This window comes from Zea mays, chromosome 1, assembly GCF_902167145.1.
Source record: "Zea mays cultivar B73 chromosome 1, Zm-B73-REFERENCE-NAM-5.0, whole genome shotgun sequence".
NCBI classification, from domain to species: domain Eukaryota; kingdom Viridiplantae; phylum Streptophyta; class Magnoliopsida; order Poales; family Poaceae; genus Zea; species Zea mays.
The window spans coordinates 13,470,095-13,487,813 of NC_050096.1; the positions used below are offsets into that span (position 1 = coordinate 13,470,095).

At 43.7% G+C, this 17,719-nt stretch overlaps 1 protein-coding gene across 2 annotated transcripts; it reads left to right on the forward strand.

Moving 5' to 3' along the window:
* The first annotated feature begins 900 nt into the window (after positions 1-900).
* On the forward strand, positions 901-15,980 carry LOC100217076 (uncharacterized). 2 transcript variants are annotated; one of them, XM_008667424.4, is made up of 7 exons: positions 901-1,129; positions 2,271-2,576; positions 3,162-3,243; positions 3,642-3,779; positions 4,455-4,633; positions 4,718-4,869; positions 14,549-15,979. In XM_008667424.4, exons 2-7 carry the CDS (start codon positions 2,347-2,349, stop codon positions 15,544-15,546), a joined length of 1,779 nt encoding a protein of 592 aa, XP_008665646.1. In that variant the 5' UTR covers positions 901-1,129; positions 2,271-2,346; the 3' UTR covers positions 15,547-15,979. The 2 variants fall into 2 exon arrangements, with proteins under 2 accessions (XP_008665646.1, NP_001335717.1); NM_001348788.1 differs by having other exon boundaries at positions 1,001-1,129; positions 2,290-2,576; positions 14,549-15,980.
* Positions 15,981-17,719: the final 1,739 nt, after the last annotated feature.

Here is a 17,719-nt window from a genome sequence, read left to right on the forward strand (position 1 = left end):
CTGCCTCCATGACTTCACGCCCACATGACTTCACGCCCAGGGAGGAGTTGAAATCTTTAGAAAATTACTTAGACTTGGCTCAATATTTAAATATTTTAATAACACTTGCTATATAGTATATAAAATGAACGGTATGATTTGCACCTTAGGGGGCTAGAACGACCAACTCGCCCACATGACTTCTTGTTACTTCTATGTTTCCTGTAATCTATACATTAAGCTTCACTTTTTCTAGAAATTGAGCTGCTAATGCTATCAGTTGTTACACCATCTTTTTTCCTGATAACAATATTTAGGTTGTGACCCCATACATGCAATTCAAGGATTGTGAGTGGCAACTTGAAGAGACAAAATTTCAGTATGCCTTGGTATTTCTGGAGCCTCTGTGAAAATACTAGACTCTCAATATGGTGTAGGTTGTTTGTCGGAATGCTAGAGCGGAATATGATGTCCTTCGTCATGCTCGTGCAGGGCTACAACACGCATGACATGAATAGAGCATGATGATGCTGGTGAACACCTGGATGAGAGTTGGGATTCCGCGTCATCGCTATAAACAACAAGCAACACGGTGTGCGTCGTCTGCATATGTAACCTTTGACTGTCCAACTTCATGGTACATGTGAATTCGTAAATATTTATATACAAACGTGTGTCGGGATTGCTTGGATCTCTTTTAATAAAACTGGCATACTTCAATATTTATTATGATTATTGAGTTGATTCTTACTAGCATTACTAAACAATGGCCTATGTGTGCACTGTTATTCCCGTTGCAACGCACGGACATATACCTATATATATAATCATGATATTATATGTTCCCGTTGCAACGCACAGACACTCACCTAGTAGAAAGAAATGGGCCTATAGACACCCACGGAATGGACCAAAACTGTCAAGTCTGCTCCAGGCCCATGTAAATTTTGGTGGGATCTCATCCGAACAGGCCTGGACCTGGACTCCGGTCCAGGTTATCCATGCGGCGGAGCTCTCTTCGTCTCCCGTTCCCCCTAACGCGTGCGCTCCTTCGCCGACTGGGCGACCGCCGCCGCCGGCCTCGCCCAGGTCTCCGTCCGGCCCTACGACAGGTTCCATCGGGCCCTTAGCCGGCGACAAGCACCACCAGGTACGGCCACTTATTCTCTTCCGTTCCTACTGTACGAAACCGACCACCCAAACCCTAGCTTAAGCTGTTTGTTTTCGGATCTGTTCTAATTGCAAGTTTATAGATGATTACGCCTAGTAACTTCGATTCTGTATGCAAAACATTATCTGGTGTACACCCATGTCTTTTGCTGCGTCCGCCCCTGGGTGTGGTGGGGTTGGACAATGCTGGAAAAGAAAGGGGCGGTGAATTATTTTGTGCATTTGGTCTAGCTTGGGATCAGAAGTTTGTTAACCTTTCCAATTATTAAAGGTGGGATGCTTTCTTATTAACGAATTGTAGGATTGTCTTAACTCTTAAGCCATACAATCCCATTCTTAAATTTTGAATATCATCATGAAATGCGGCATGATTGTGTACTATTCATGGTTATTAAAGCGTTAAAACGTTGAAGCGCTCGCAAGTACTTTTTGAATTTAAAACGTTTAAGTGAGCTTTAAAACATCTTTTTAAACACCATGGACAAAATATCAATATAACATAAGTTCACATAATAATATCAAGGGAAATACCAACCTCTCATAATAACAAGTTCTAAGATGACATGTCCATAATCACAAGCACACAATCAACTAAAACACAAGTTCTAAGTCTGTGTCCAGTAGATCGTGCATATAGTCGTGCAAAACACCGTTTTCACTGTAGATAGCACTGTTTGCAGAGTGGAGTTTGAAATAGGAGGTGGGATAGGGAATGGGATAGGAGAGTTGCTGGAGATAGCCTAAAATGACATGTGACAACCACAGGCACATAATCAACTAAAATGACATGCCCACAACCACAATGGCACAAGCATCACTCTCAATCTCCCTTCCATCTATGATCTTAGCAGCGTTTTCCTGAAACGTTCTAGCGCCTTAGGCACTTAGCAGCGTTTTGGCGCTTGAAAGGCGTTTAAAAGGCGCTTAAGCGACTTTTAAATAACAATGGTATTATTTGGGCCTTCTAGCATGTTATGGCAAGCAATATACCATTCTTTCATTTCTCATTTTTATGGGATTGAGGTTGTCTGTTTAAATGCACATGCCGCTCTGTACATTACTCTGAAGCTGCATCCTGCCATGCTGTCCTTTTTTATTTCATTGTGCCTGTTGAACACCAGGTGCACTTTCTCTATTCAGAGACTGATTAGGAGTTCGAGGAGCAAATCAATTCGTACCAAATATAACCAAGCTTACATGGCTAAGCCAAGTGATTCATCACATCATGGAGTTGTGGACAATAGCTCCAATGGATCCCAGGCTAGGCGTGAGGAAGCTGGGAAACTTGGTCCATCGTGGTATTTCAGTAGAAGGGAAATAGAGGAAAACTCTCCATCCAGGAGGGATGGCATCGATTTGAAGAAAGAGTCTAGCATTCGGAAGTTATATTGCAAGTTTCTACAAGAGTTGGGCATGGCGCTTAAAATGTAAGATTGGGACATTTATTTTCTTATCTTATATATTGTTGGCTGTTCTTTGTGTTCCACTTTCTACAAATTCTAATAACACTATTTAAAATGAAGTGCTACTTTGACGTTTCCGTGATGCTGATTATTTTCAAAATATGTGTTCTATATCAGCTTATGTTTGCTCATTTTTATATAGTTACTTGTGTGGTGAGATGAACATATCTACAATTATTTGTGGTAACGATGTATAAATATCTTTTTCCCAATAAATAGCTGTGTAAGTTTGACTAAGGATGTTCATACTATAATCAAGAAGAGAAATTTGTATAGTTGTTATTGCATAATTTAAATTTTGGCATACTTGAGATTTTGCTGGTGTTTATTTGTGTGTGTGTGGTTGATCTTGGTTGTTATTGCTAAAGTATGCCATTTCCTCAGTGGTTATATAACCTTAATGCAACTTGCATTCCTTGTGTGAATCCTTCAGTTTTTTAAGTTTTATTATATTTAATGGATCCTGCATTCACACCAAGTTTGTCAAAGTAAATACTTTTCGCTCATCCTTTTATCTCGTAAAATCTACCTTACCTGTGCTGTTTTTAGGCCCCAAGTGACGATTGCCACAGCAATGGTATTCTGTCATCGTTTTTACCTTCGTCAATCCCTTGCAAAAAATGATAGACGAGTAAGTCTAATTCGATGATTGTCTCTAGTTTTGGTTGTCCATGGTTGCCAACATTTCCTTTAAGCTTTATAAGTTATAACTGCATTGCCATAGAAACTTTTATATTTTGATATAATTTCATTTTTGCCAAGTTTTCAATTATTTGGCTTTTCCATTTTGTATCCCAGACTACTAACAGGATCTTAGTAATTGATAAGAGAAACTACAGGTTCATTTTTCACATTTTCTCTTGCATTCGTGTTAGAAACCAAATTCTTCTAGTATCTACTATGATGTGAACTCTTTGATAGTGAGATACTTAGATATAGATTTACTCCTTCAAGCTAGGTATCACCATGTGGAATGTATTTTGTTTCTAAAGAAAGGTACCAATACTTTTGAATCTAATATCCACACAGATAATCGCTACTGTTTGTATATTCTTGGCTGGAAAAGTTGAAGAAACACCTAAACCTTTGAAGGATGTCATCGTGGTTTCTTACGGGATTATTAATAAGAATGATCCTAAGGCTAGTCAGAGAATCAAGCAACAGAAGGTAATGGTGTAAGTTGTTTCTTATTTTGCTCCAGAAGTCCTGATACTGTCTAGTTTTAACCGCATGATTATTATGGTTCAGCTAATATTGTTTCATACTCTTTATTTTGGAACTAGTTTTTTTAACTTTGTAACCCATTGTGTTGTACACCTCTAGGATGTGGTTGTATTCTTGTATAGTTATTTATGCAAGAAAACGTTAGGTTTTAGCCCCATTTTAATATGTAGATTCAAATCTTGCTACAAAATCTTAATGCAAAAGTAGTTGAGATCCACTTATCATCCTGAGTTTGATTGCACATGCTACTAGTATCAATGCTTAACGGTTTATGATGCTTAACAACCTTCACTTACAAAATGATAATGGCCATCAATAGCTGCCATTGTATAATTGTATGCCCCCATTATCAGCTTATGGTTGCTCAAATCATCCCAAGGTGCTATCTAAGCTGAACTGTCTAATCCTGAAAATGTTTTTTTATAAAAAAAGTTATGCTCCTTTGTGTCGAGCAGTCGAGCATGAACGTTATTGACAGTGTTATTCTTTTGCGCTTCCTGCTTCGGAATCTACATAGAGTTTATTTTCTGCATGCACCAGTTTCTATTTGGTTCAAAAGAAAGCCATTTATGTAAGAGTTGTTTCAACTGATATTAGTGCTTGTACTGCCTATTGCAGGAAATCTATGATAAACAAAAAGAACTTATTTTACTTGGAGAGCGAGTTGTACTTGTAACACTTGGGTTTGACCTTAATATTAACCATGCCTATAAGCCCTTGGTTGAAGCAATAAGGAGATTCAATATTGATAAAAGAAGTCCACTTCCTCAGGTTGCCTGGAATTTTGTAAATGATGGGTATGCTAGTGCTACCCTTTCTGTCTTTTGAAATTACAGTTCACAGTTGTGTATCTACTACACTTAATGTTGTGCACTGTACAGGCTGCGTACTTCGCTTTGCCTGCAGTTTGAGCCTCATCATATTGCAGCTGGTGCTATCTATTTGGCTGCTAAATTTCTCAAAGTGAATCTCCCATCTGATGGTGATAAGATTTGGTGGCAGGATTTTGATGTCACGCCACGACAACTTGAAGGTTGGTCCTTATTTGCGAAGTTAGTGAGAAATGTTTCCACTCGCTCTACTTTGTCTATTTGTTCTGCATATGTTGTGATTGTTATTGATTGAATTGGCACCATGTGTTTGGTGTGTCAAATTGAATTTTGTTCCTGTGGAAGTCCAGGTTTTGAAGGAGTGAATAAACATAATAGATACTTAACTTGATAACTTTGTGTTTTCTTTCTTTACTGCTAGCAGTTCTTGACGAACTGCAGCTCCATTGAACTTATATTCAGTCTAAAGTAGGAATATCACAATTTTTACCACTCCATTAGTTAAGCACATGGTTTATTACTTTATTTTTTGTTAGATTGTTTATAAAGATGGAAATACATTTCAATATTTCATGCCATGTTACCGTTTGGGTTTTTGATGTCTAAACTTTTTCATACCTTGATTCATTATACAATTTAATTTCCAAAACTTACCTTTTAGCCAATTTATTTAAATTCTAGCATGTTTGAGCCAATTCATTTTTCTGTTGCAGACTGCAGTAGCAAATTTTTAAGGCTAATCTAAGAAAAATAGGCACAATCGGAAGTGTACATTGTTATGTAGACCAAAAAAGCGTTTCGAGAAAAAAAATTTAGACCAAAAAAGGCTGGCCAATTGATAGACTTGCATTAGGCAATTTTCTGAACATGTTATGATATTCTGCCCCACCAAAATATGGAGTTCTATTTTCTATGTTGTGAAATGATCTTGTTCCTGTTGTGTATTTGTAGGTGCTATGTGTCTTGCTATATTACTATATTAGTACTATCTTTGTTCCACAAAGAGTTACATTTTGGTTTTATCCTGAGTCAAACTATCTTATGTTTGACCAAGTTTATACAAATGATCAACATTTATGGCACCAAATAGATTTACTATGAAAATATATTTCGTGACGAATCTAATGATATTTATTTCATTATTTGTATCATAAACATTGTTTTTTTGGTATAAGATCAATCAAACTCTTAAGATTTTTTTAACTTATAACAAAATCAGAATTACACTTTTTGTAGGACAGAGGTAGTTGCTGCCTTTTTAGCTATATGGTGAAGTTGTTAGAGAGAGACATGTTTTGGGGCATATTTTCTATTTTATTAAGCCACACCATAAACCATTGTAGGATTGGGTACATATAGAATTAGCAAAATTGGAATCGAAGAAAGCTTCAGTATATTCTAACTACTAAAGTAGATGCTAATCAAGATAAGATAGATGATAAGGTGTTGGGATATGACCAACTACTAGACTAGAAGCTGAAATCTAAGATAGGCACAAGGCTTATTATATCATTCTCCTCCTTGTGTAGTGACTTCTGAGGAATTTGAACCATCTCAATTCTAGCGCGAAGGTCCTGAAACTTGACCCTTCCAAGTGACTTGGTAAGAAAATCAGCGAGTTGGTCCTGAGTGCTGATGTAGTTGGCACTAACAATCTCCTTGTCCAAGCAACTCCTAATGAAGTGGTACTTGACCTGGATGTGCTTGTTGCGCTAATGGGGTTCTTCACCGGCTAAGGCAAATTTGTTGTCCATCCGTCTACCAACGGTGACCGACTCGGCAGGTGGTGGCTGGTTGCGGTCATCGACAACCTTAAGGAGGCACATCATGTCCTCGGTCGTCAGCTCGACGAGGTTCAATAGTGTTTCGCTTGCCAAGGTGATCTGCATGTATTCCTTGGGGACGACGTGGAGGACCTTCTCGACGACTCTCCTTGTCGATGTAATCGTCACCGTACCGTGTCATCTGCTGCATTTGGCTAGATAGACGGAGAGCGAAGTTGTTGATGTCCTTGTCTGGCCAGAACGCCAAGGGATCCCACCCATGATACAACTTCTGCTAGGTGGTTTTTGCGTTTGTGGTCGCCACTGATGCGTGCCGTGGGGATGGCGTCCCAGGTGTACTTGGCGGTCTCCTTGTCCGTGAGGACGAGCACCATCTCCAGTGGGACAATGGCAAGGAGGGCCTCTGGTCTGCTAGTTCTCGTCGAAGTCATTGTCGTCGTACGAGACCACATCCTGCACCTCTCGGCCCTGCAACTTCACTTTCATCACCAAGAACCACTCGTTGTAGTTGGTTTTGGTGAGCACGGGGCATGGGCCATGTGCTACTGCCAGACTCCTTGGTGATGGTTTGATGATGGAGGAGCCTTTATCTTCTTCTTTGCTTTGGCAGATGAGGAGAGAAGTCGTTGGGAAACAGCTGGGGCGAAGAGCCTATGTTCTCCCTAGGGTGGTTCGTTGTTTTTTTTATGATGAATGTTTTTTGTATGCTATCTACTGGCCCCCGTAAGGAGGCCTTCTGATGTATGGTCTACTTTAGACCTTTTACTCTATCTTCTTAATATATAAAAAAGGGGCGCAGTTCTCTTGCGCGTTTTCGAGAAAAAACTATGGAGGAGCCGCATCGACCATGGTGGCCACGACGTCGCTCCGGGGAAAGAGACATGTGTTGGTGCCTGTGAGGACTCTTTGCGCCTTTGTGTCCCAGCCATGGCAGCACTCGGGGGAAGGAGAGACGTGCCAATGCTTGTGAGGGCTCCACGTGCCCATGTCTCGCTCGGCCATGGCATCATGCTCTCGCTCACCCGCGTTCATGCGCATGGCCGCAGCAGCGGTCTGGTGGGCCATCTCGATCGTGTGCGCCGCTGCGGTCTCTGCCGCTGCGATGCGATCCTCACGAGCTGCAGCCGCATGCCGTTCCCTGCTTCCAGGGCTACTGCATGCTGGTTGCGCGCAGCTGCCTTCTGGCGCCATCCGCTGGAGGTGTGCTCGTGGGAGGAGTGGCTGGCCATGGTGCCACACAACTCGGCTTTGATACCATTTGTTAGAGACTTAGAGATAGACACAGGTTTTGCGGCAGATTTCTATTTTATTAAGCTACACCATAAACCATGGCAGGATTGGGTACATATAGAAGTGCCAAACTTGAAAACCAACAAAGCTTTAGCATATTCTTAGTTTCTAACTACTAAAGCAGATGTTAATCAAGATAACATAGCTGATAAGGTGCTGACGTATGCACTAACTACTACTTGACTAGACACTGAAATCTAAGGTAGGCACAAGATTTATTTTATCACAAGTTGTCTATAAATGGGATTTTGTTGGTGTGCACATATTTATTGTTAATATTTACCTTAAAGAGCTTTGCAATTAGTAACTGGTGAGCATCTTCTAATTTGTACTGGTGCCTTGTCACATACACTATCTTGGTAAAGAGGACGATTATCTTGCTGTTTGATTGGAACCGATAAACTACTCAAGTCCCAGCTACGTTTTAGCTGTTAGAATCTTAGTAGCCTCTAAAAGATCAGCAAGCTTCTGGCCTTTTCGAATCTGGCCTCTACTTGCTATGTATTGTTTTTTTCTCGAACGCGCAGGAGGACTGCACGTCATTATATTAAGAAAGGAAAAGGTCCAAGAGGACCAAAGTACAGTGCCCGTAGGGCAAACAGAACACTTGACCACACTCTAGACCCTACTCATAATAGCAGGAAGACCAAAACTTGCTAGCTGCTTAGCCCCAGCCCTCTCCCAACAACTTAACTCATTCAGAAATAAGCTTTTAACAAAACACATGGAAGGGTTAACACCATCAAAAACAGCTTTGTTTCTAGTCAGCCATATGCACCAAGACCCCAAAATAATGACACTGTTGAAGCCTTTCTTTCTGAATTTGGGCACCTTCTTAAGCGCCTTCCTCCACCAATCAGCAAATGAGATTTCATCAACAGCAGGAATGAGATCCCCAAGACACAAGGGAACAAGAATAGCATGCCAAAATTGCCTGGCAAAACTGCAAGTACACAAAAGATGTTGCACTGTTTCCTGCTCTTGGTCACAAAGAACACAAACAGCCGGATGTTGCAGCCCTCTCCTCCTTAGTCTATCAGCAGTCCAACACTTATTCCTTATCGCCAGCCAGAGGAAGAACTTGCATTTTGGGGGAGCCCAGGATTTCCACAAACGTTTCCATGGCTCAAACGAAATTGAACCCATGAAAAAAGCCTTATAGCAGGACTTTGAGGAGAACATCCCAAAAGAAGAGTGCATCCAAACATGTCTGTCAGCATCATGAGAGAGCCTAACGTCCCCCAAAGTATCCCATAACAATAGGTATTGCTGCAACCCACTCAAGGAAAGAGCACCACGAATATCACTGACCCAATGCCAATTATCCAGAGCCTGTGCCACCGTTCTAGAAGAATACGCCTTGCGGCCAACCATACCCACCACCTCAGGGGCAATGTCCTGGATAGTATTCCCATGAATCCATCTATCCGACCAGAAGAGAGTAGTAGCCCCATTCCCTAAAATGGTAAAAACCGACAAATCAAAGAACTGTCTAACCTGACGTTGCACTGGGAGGGACAACCCACGCCAAGGTCTGCTCTGATCCGTCTTTTCCAACCATAACCATTTTGCCTGCAATGCCCAGCTTTTGAGCTTAAGGTTAGGGATCCCAAGCCCACCAAGCCTCAGAGGCCTCGTGACAACTTCCCATGGAACAAGACAGCTACCACCATTAACCTCCTTTCTTCCTCTCCAAAGAAATCCTCGCCGAATTTTATCAATTGATTTAATAACCCACTGAGGGACGTTGATTGCAATAAGAAGATAAGTCGGAATGGCCGATAGAACAAACTTCACCAACGCAGTCCGCCCAGCCAGGTTGAGCAACCGAGCCTTCCAGTTAGGCAGACGATCTGCGATCTTCTCAATCCATAACTTAAGGTCACAATTCCTCAGTTTTTTATCAGAAATGGGCAGCCCCAGATACCTGCAAGGAAACACCGCGGGACTGCAATGCAGCACACTGCAACCAGCAAGCACCTGCTGATCATCACATCTAATTGGAATAGCACTGCTCTTGAGCATATTGGTTACCAGACCAGAAGCCGAACCAAAACAGTTTAGTATTATCTTAGCACAATTCAGATCTGCTTCAATTGGCTTAATGAAAAGGACCACATCATCCGCATAGATGGAGACTCGACTGCGAACATCAGCTCCCCCAAGGCCCTCCAACAAGCCTCTATTTTCAGCAACCCGGAACAAGCTGCTAAGCACATCCATAACCATCACAAATAACATGGGAGAAAGAGGATCTCCCTGGCGAAGACCTCTCCGATGAAAAATATGATTACCAGGCGAGCCATTCAACAGCACCTGAGTAGAAGTGAATAACAAGTTGGAGATCAGATTACGCCAAACAGGACCAAACCCCAAATGTGTCAAAATCTCCATCAAAAACGCCCACGAGACCGAGTCGAAAGCCTTGGATATATCCAGTTTCAGCAGCAAACTAGAGATCTTCCTCTTATGAAGGAACTTAATCGATTGTTGCACTAGCATGAAATTGTCGTGAATTGACCTTCCTCTAATAAAAGCACTCTGATTAGCTGCCACTAGGTCTTGAAGGTATGGTCCCAAACGATTAGCGAGGATCTTAGTGACCAACTTAGCAAAACTATGAATCAAGCTAATTGGTCGAAAATCACCAGCTGAGGAAGCATCTTCCCTCTTTGGAAGAAGAATGAGATACGCTGAGTTCAGCAAATCAAGTTTATAGGCATTTCCATGGTAAAGGGAATTAAGAGCAGCCATTATGTCGACCTTAATGATGTCCCAGCATGTCTTGTAAAATTTTCCTGTAAAACCATCAGGCCCAGGGGCCTTATCAGAAGGGAGACAAGCAATGGTGTCCCTAACCTCCTCCTCTGAAAAAGGCTGCTCCAAATCAGTTAGATCCATCGCAGCCCTGTGACAATTACTCAAATCAATAGTAAATGGCCTCTGCAAATCAGCCCCCAGCAGGTTATGAAAATACTCCTCAAGAATTTGTTGCATATCATCATGATTGGTAGCCAATCTTCCATCTTCCTCAAGCTTGGAAATGAAATTCTTTTTCTTTCGATAACATGCATGCGAATGAAAGAACTTAGTGTTGGCATCACCCTCCTTTAGATAGTGGATCCGTGATCTCAACCGAGCAACAGTCCTTTCAAGAGACGCGAGGCTAAGACACCGCTGCTTCAACAAGTTTAGCAACCAAACTTCCCCACTGGACAAAATTCTGATATCCTGTGCCATTTCCAGCCTATGCAACACTTCTCTGACAAGCCCCAGCTGCAACCTTACATTACCCACTTCTTTATGCCCCCAGGACTGCAATGTGCGAGCTAACCTTTTACGCTTCAATGACACATGCTCCAACGGACAGGAGCCCCCAACTGGCAAGCTCCAGGACGCACCCACCACCTCCAGAAAACCAGGAAATTTGGGCCAGAAACTCTCAAAGTGAAACCGTTTTTTCCCCAAGCAGCCCTCTCTGACCTTGAGGATCAAAGGACAATGATCTGAAGATGTGGTAGCATTACTATGAAGCGAAGCGTCTGGAAAAAGATCTTCCCAACAGCTAGTGCAAAAGACATGGTCCAGCTTAACAAGAGTTGGGGCATCTCTCTGGTTGGACCAAGTAAACCTCCTTCCCTTCAAATGAATCTCTTTCAGATCCAAGGAATTAATAAGCCTACGGAAGTCCCCCAACATAGCCCTGTTAATATTGGAATTGTTCTTGTCTTCCTCCCTGAAAATCAGATTAAAATCTCCCCCAATGATCCATGGTCCCACACAGGTATTTCTGATTTCTCTTAATTCGTGAAGAAAGGAGGATTTAAGATTGTCCTGGTGAGGACCATACACTCCAGTGAACCACCAGCAAGAACTATTTTTCTCTTGCAATTTAACTGAAACCGAAAATTGCTTGATAACTGAAGCCAAAGAAGAAAAAGCTCCATCGCGCCAGGATACCAGTACCCCTCCTCTGGTACCAATCGCAGGGCTGTAAACAAAATTGCTGAAACCAGACCCCAAAATTGAGAGCACATCAAAATCTGAAATAGAACAAAGTTTGGTTTCCTGCAGGCAAATAACCGAAGGTCTAATATCAACCACCAAAGATTTAACAGAATCTCTCTTCACACGATCATTCAGCCCTCTCACATTCCAGATTAAAAAGCAGCTTGAATCCATTCAAACAAAGATCAAACACCACCAGCAAACCAGCCCCACCACACCTAAACAGGTCCATTCAGCGGCACCGTCCAGCCAAACAGCGCTGCCAAAGCAGCAATATGGACGCTAGAGAGCCCAGAAACAAATAGCTTCGCATAATTACCGGCATCCTGGACAGAAATAACTTCATTATCATCACAGAAACCCAAATGCATGCAGACCTGGGCAGCAGCCTCCGAACCGAGTTCTGGAGGAAATTTGGCCACCCTCCTGCTCCGCCTTGGCATAAAATTACTAGGTAGAGGCTTCTTCCTTCTCTTTGGAATCTGTGGAGTTGGCAGCAAGGCATCCACTGGTTTAGTGACCAAACACTGGAACTCGCACAAGGGCGAAGAAATCACCATAGAATTATCAAGACCCGACTGAACCAACGGACCATCCTGATCATCCAAAATAGAAGGTCTCAACCTCCTGGAGTAGACTCTAAAAACAGGCGGCTTCAAATTCCATCTAGCAGAAGAAGCACTGACAACACAACTCACTGCCAAAATCGAATCCTCCCTCAACACAGCAGCCAAATCAGCAGAGGGACCATCAGGAGAATAATCAGGAACCACAACATCACACAAGGCCAGAACACCAGGCGCCGCCAACATCTCAACCGCAGCACACGGGAGGGTAGGGGCATCAACTGGTTCTGCCAACGAATCCGAAGAGACAGACGCCGCCACAGCATCACTGTTATCCATCGACGCATCCAAAAGCCCCACATCATCAGAGGGTCCAACACGCGTCGACGAGGAATGAAGACGAGGGCCCAGCCGCGAGTGCACCGAAACCCGAGGCAATGAGGCCTGATCACCCAGTCTCCGCACCCACCGAGCCCGACGACTCGGCCCCGGCTCATCATCAGAGGGATCCGATGGAGGTGGCTGCAGCTGCTCCTCCACAAGGACACCCTCCGGCCCAATAATCTTCACCAACACAGGGAACACCAACGAACGTGGACTCCAAACTCCGTCTTCATCGGGGACCGCTGGCTCCACAGCATGAAGGTCCAACACCTTCGGCAACTCCACGGGAGAGCGGCACCATGTACTCAACCTGATGACCGACAAGTCCTCCCCGCTGATAGAATCCGGGTGTAGTCCCTGAACCAGGCAATATGGACCAAGCAAAACCTCCGCTGTCTCCAGTCCCCAAAGGTGAGCAGGGATACCACGGAGCTCGACGTCAATGAGGGAAGACAAGACACTGCCTCCCGAAGCAAAAGCCTGCCTAGTCCATCTCTTAATATGCAACCTCAATGGAGGGGCAACGAGCGACGGTCCTCCACTAAACACCTGCCCAGCCAGCTCCTCCGAGGGGAAGAGGACAATAAAAGAATCTGGCGCAGCACGACGTAGGCGGAGCGCATCAGCATCAAGGCCAAACCTTGAGGCGAGCGCCTCTCTAACCTCTGTGGCGCAACCAGTTCCTTCTTGCCCAACAACGCTGACGATCAGGGCATGGCGAAGCTCCAACTCAGCACGGTCGAGCATCCTGGACCGCCCAATAAACCTCACAGGGCGAGGACCATCCTGAGCCGTGGGCGACAAGTCTCCCGAAGATAGCAGCAGAGGATCACCGCCAAGACCACCACTAGGCCCGGACCTGCGCCTTCGCTGCCCACGGCGGGTACGCCGCTTCCCGCTGATCGCGGCATCGGAACCACCAAGCGTCGAGCCATCCGCCATGGCGTGGTCGGCACCAGTGACCGCCGCCGGGGCCTCCATGGAAATTGGCCGCCACACCAGTCTGCGCACAGGAGCGGCCAAGTTCGTTTGCCTGCGCGGGCACTCGCTCACACGGTGCCCCGGCCGCCTGCAGAAGAAGCACCGCACCCTGTTCGAACACCGCGCCGCCCGATGATCAGCAGAGAAACAGTTGAAACATCTGCCCCGCAGATCAACCGGCACGGGTCTGGGTTCTGGCAGGGGAGGGCGACGAGCCAAGCGGCGGTCGCGACGACTCTGGACAGTCTTCTAGCCGCCACCAGCCCTCTCCACTGCTAACCGAGAAACAGGGCGCTGAGAGGACACCAGCGCATCCCTGTAGGAGCGGCGACCCTGAGACGAGGCCACACCCACGGCCGCCGGGACAGCACCCGCGCCCGCCGCCGCCGGGATAGCACCTGCGCCCGCCGGGACAGCGTCCGCCGGGGCAGCACCCACGCTCGCCGCGCCCGCCGCGCCTGCTGCGCTGTCGTCACGCCACCGCTGCGCCTTGGACCGACCACAAGCAGAGGGCCCCGCCGACGCCGGGGAAGAGGAGAGGTGATTGGCCGCCGGGATCGGAGTGGTCTCCGGCGTGGGGCTGGTGGAGGAAGGTGAAGAGGCGTCGGGGGTAGAGGAGAGGGTCAGGGGATAGGAACGGTCAGGCGGGAAAGGAAGGGGCGCCATAACAAACACACCCGTAGAAACTTACTATCTCGCTATGTATTGTTTAGCTTTGACTAGGCGGTACATGGCAATTCTTGTTTGTTATTCTAATTATTATTTATTAACCTATTATAATAATGGAGTCTGGCATGTGCTTTTTATCTCTTGGTTTCTAAGTTGCATTTGATCTGATGATAAAGCATATTCGTTGTCCACCATTGCAGAGGTTAGCAGTCAATTGCTGGAGTTGTATGAGCAAAACCGTACAACGCAGGCACAATCATCACAGGGAAGTGAAGCGGAGGGGAGCTCTGCTGGTGTGTGTAATCAACGTTCAACTGTAAAGTCTGAAGCGAACTCCAAGGAACCATCTGCTCATGGTCATCTTCAGGCATCCAGACCGCCAAATTTGCAGCACTCGTCCTCAACAGGTGCTTCAGGTCACCATGACGATGGGCAGTCAAATTCAGACAAGCATATTTCTGGCCACAAAATGCTTCAAAATGACAATTTTAACCATGGTGGTAGCAGAGAAAAGAACAAAAGTGGAACCAAAACTGGTACTGTTATGGACAAATTGCACAATGACAAAAAGTTCTCGCCTGGACATCATTATTCCAAGGCCAGCCATGAGTCTCATAATCCAGTGGAAGAACATCAACCACATGGATCAGATGATAATTCCAATGAAACAAGAGATGGTGTTGGTGGCAATGAAGCTCCTGTTGTGTCAACATCCAGAATGGATGCGATGAATAAAATTGACAAGGATAAGGTAAAAGCAGCTTTGGAGAAGCGAAGGAAATCGAAAGGTGGTTTTGCCACGAAGGTAAATGTGATTGATGATGATGATCTACTTGAGAGAGAGCTAGAACAAGGTGTTGAGTTGGCTGTTGAGTTTGAGAAGATTAATCAAGATAAGAAGCAGAACTCGTCCGATGGTAGCATGCATCCACCAGACCTTGAAAACGCTGACGAATTAATGGAGAATGGCCACCATGTCAAGCAGAGTCTACCAACGACAGCTGAAGACATGGGCTGTCCGATGGACAGTAAAGAACGACATCCTCCAGCACTTCATAAGCAAAATGATGTTTCTGAGCACAAGTCACAGCAGCTTGATGACACATTGAAACACCAAAAGAGCTGTGATCATCCTCAACCTGTAGGAAGCCCTGAGCAGGATGGAAAAGACTACAAGAGGCCTAAGCTTGACGGATAGGTTTATATATATGATTTTGGATGGGTTTTCTGGAAGCTGACAAGCAATTTGGTGCCGGATTCATTGTATGATGACGTATACATGTTGATGAGCACGTGTCTTCTTCGCTGGTGCCTGAAGAAGTGAAGATGCCGCGCCACAAAATTGCTGTGCTGCGGAGAGCACCAAGATGATGCGCCCCACAACTGATTGCAGCTTACAGTTTGAGGAAAGTCGGGCAGCAATTATTGTTAGGTTCCAACAAACATTGGAATATAATATATATATGAACGAAACATGCTGTCGCGCTTCTGGTATCAGCTGCATTCGTTTCTTGTATGTAATGTTCTGGTTAAAGCGATGGAAAGGTTTTATCAAGGTCGCAAATATTAATGCAGCTTTCCATTTCTGGGTTTACATATTTTTCAAATTAAACGGTTTACTTTTTTATGTCCACATTTTCACTTTAAGAAGTTTATATATATATATATATATATATATATATATATATATATATATATATATATATATATATATATATATATATATATATATATATATATATATATTTCTTTTTCAGCTGATAGGGTTTTCAATTCGCTGAGTTATGAAATACCACGTGGATTTTTTTTGATCGCATTATGGTGCTTTTATTATCTATGGCAGCTCCAGAGCAATTTTTGACTGTCAATAGATAGTTTCGGTCCTGATTTTCTAGTTTAACTAGTTAGATGCCCGTGCGTTGCGACGGCACATAAATTGTTAAAGGGATATGTTGTTGCTCGTCTGGGTTAATGACGGAATATCGTTATTGCTAAACACCATCATCTGGATAAAGATAGGAGGATCCGAGATAAGAATCGTAAGGTTCTACACTAAAACCGAACAGGAGCTTGGTGGCTCCCATCTTGCGAAACGCATTGGAGATCCTCTTGGCGTGGACGTCAGAGATATAACATTAAAAAACCACAACATTGATTAAGCTAAAGTAAATTGTATGTGTGGACGACAAAGATAACAACAGCGCCTCCAAACGGGTATCTTCTCGACCTTAGAAACCAGAGCATTCTATCAAAAGGTTGTGTATATGCATTAAAACCAACATATAGCTCCACTATGTCAAAAATGAGATGTAGGTGTTTTCTTTCATTTTCACCATGACTAAACTGCACAAGGATATTACCTGCACAACAACATACCATAATAGAAAAAGAGTTAGTTTTATATGACCTGGGTAGTGGATTAAATTAAACAGACCCCAAGTCTACCCATAATGCTTTATGCCAGTGGAAGCATGTCCTCAAACACGCATGAAAAATAACAACATTATATCTCCTACTACATACCAGGTTCTCGGGTTTGACTTTGAAAATATCGGTTTACCAAGTCATCGTCTGCATTACGACCAAAATGCTAACAACAAAGAACCTGGAGTTTTTTTACACGCAACACATGAGTACATAAACAAAGAATTAGTAATCTCACGGAATAAACATTTTCAGACGGTCCTATTACATAAATTTTTTATTTTCAAAGTAAATATTTTAGTAATCTCACGGAATAAACATTGGACGACAAAGATATAGAAAAACTTGGAACAAGTCCCTGTCCAAGGTACATATTTTTTATTTTTCTTTAGTAAGTGGTCAACTCTGAAAATTTTCTGTCAAGGTGAAGTTTGCCTTATGACTTGCTCATAGTAGGGTCTGCTTTGAACTCCTCCAATGGGAATGCAATGCCGTGATCCCACGGACCGATCAAATGGGATTCAAATTCAGGTTGTGTTGTATCGCGCTCTGAATCTGGTGATAATGCGTCTATCCTTGGTTTCTTAGGAGAAGGTTGCATGATCTCTGGGTAGTCATCTAAGCTTGGAGGTGAATCAGAAAGCTTCTGATCCTCAGAAGCTTTAATTGATCCACCAAGCTTTTGTTGCTCCTCAATGATCATCTGCAAGTATCTTCCTTGTGCTTCAATTGTTAGTTGCAATTGTATTTGAACCTGAAAACGTAATTTATTCAGACAAGCAAAAGAAAGTTGGCAAGGAAAATTTAGATTGATCTTGAAGCTAAAAAGGCCTAAAAAACTACAAGCAATAAGACAAAACAGAAGAACTGCCAACAATAGATTATTGACAGCTAAGCATTACTACAACCATACCCTTAGGTGTAACTTGATAGTTAATAAGTGAATA

What these genes read in the sequence shown, in the direction of transcription:
- LOC100217076 (XM_008667424.4), top strand. Translation starts at nt 2,347, where the DNA reads ATGGCTAAGCCAAGTGATTCATCACATCATGGAGTTGTGGACAATAGC. An exon ending in TTGCAAAAAATGATAGACGA is followed by an intron (nt 3,244 to 3,641) that starts GTAAGTCTAATT and finishes ATATCCACACAG; the next exon opens with ATAATCGCTACTGTTTGTAT. An exon ending in TGGAATTTTGTAAATGATGG is followed by an intron (nt 4,634 to 4,717) that starts GTATGCTAGTGC and finishes TGCACTGTACAG; the next exon opens with GCTGCGTACTTCGCTTTGCC.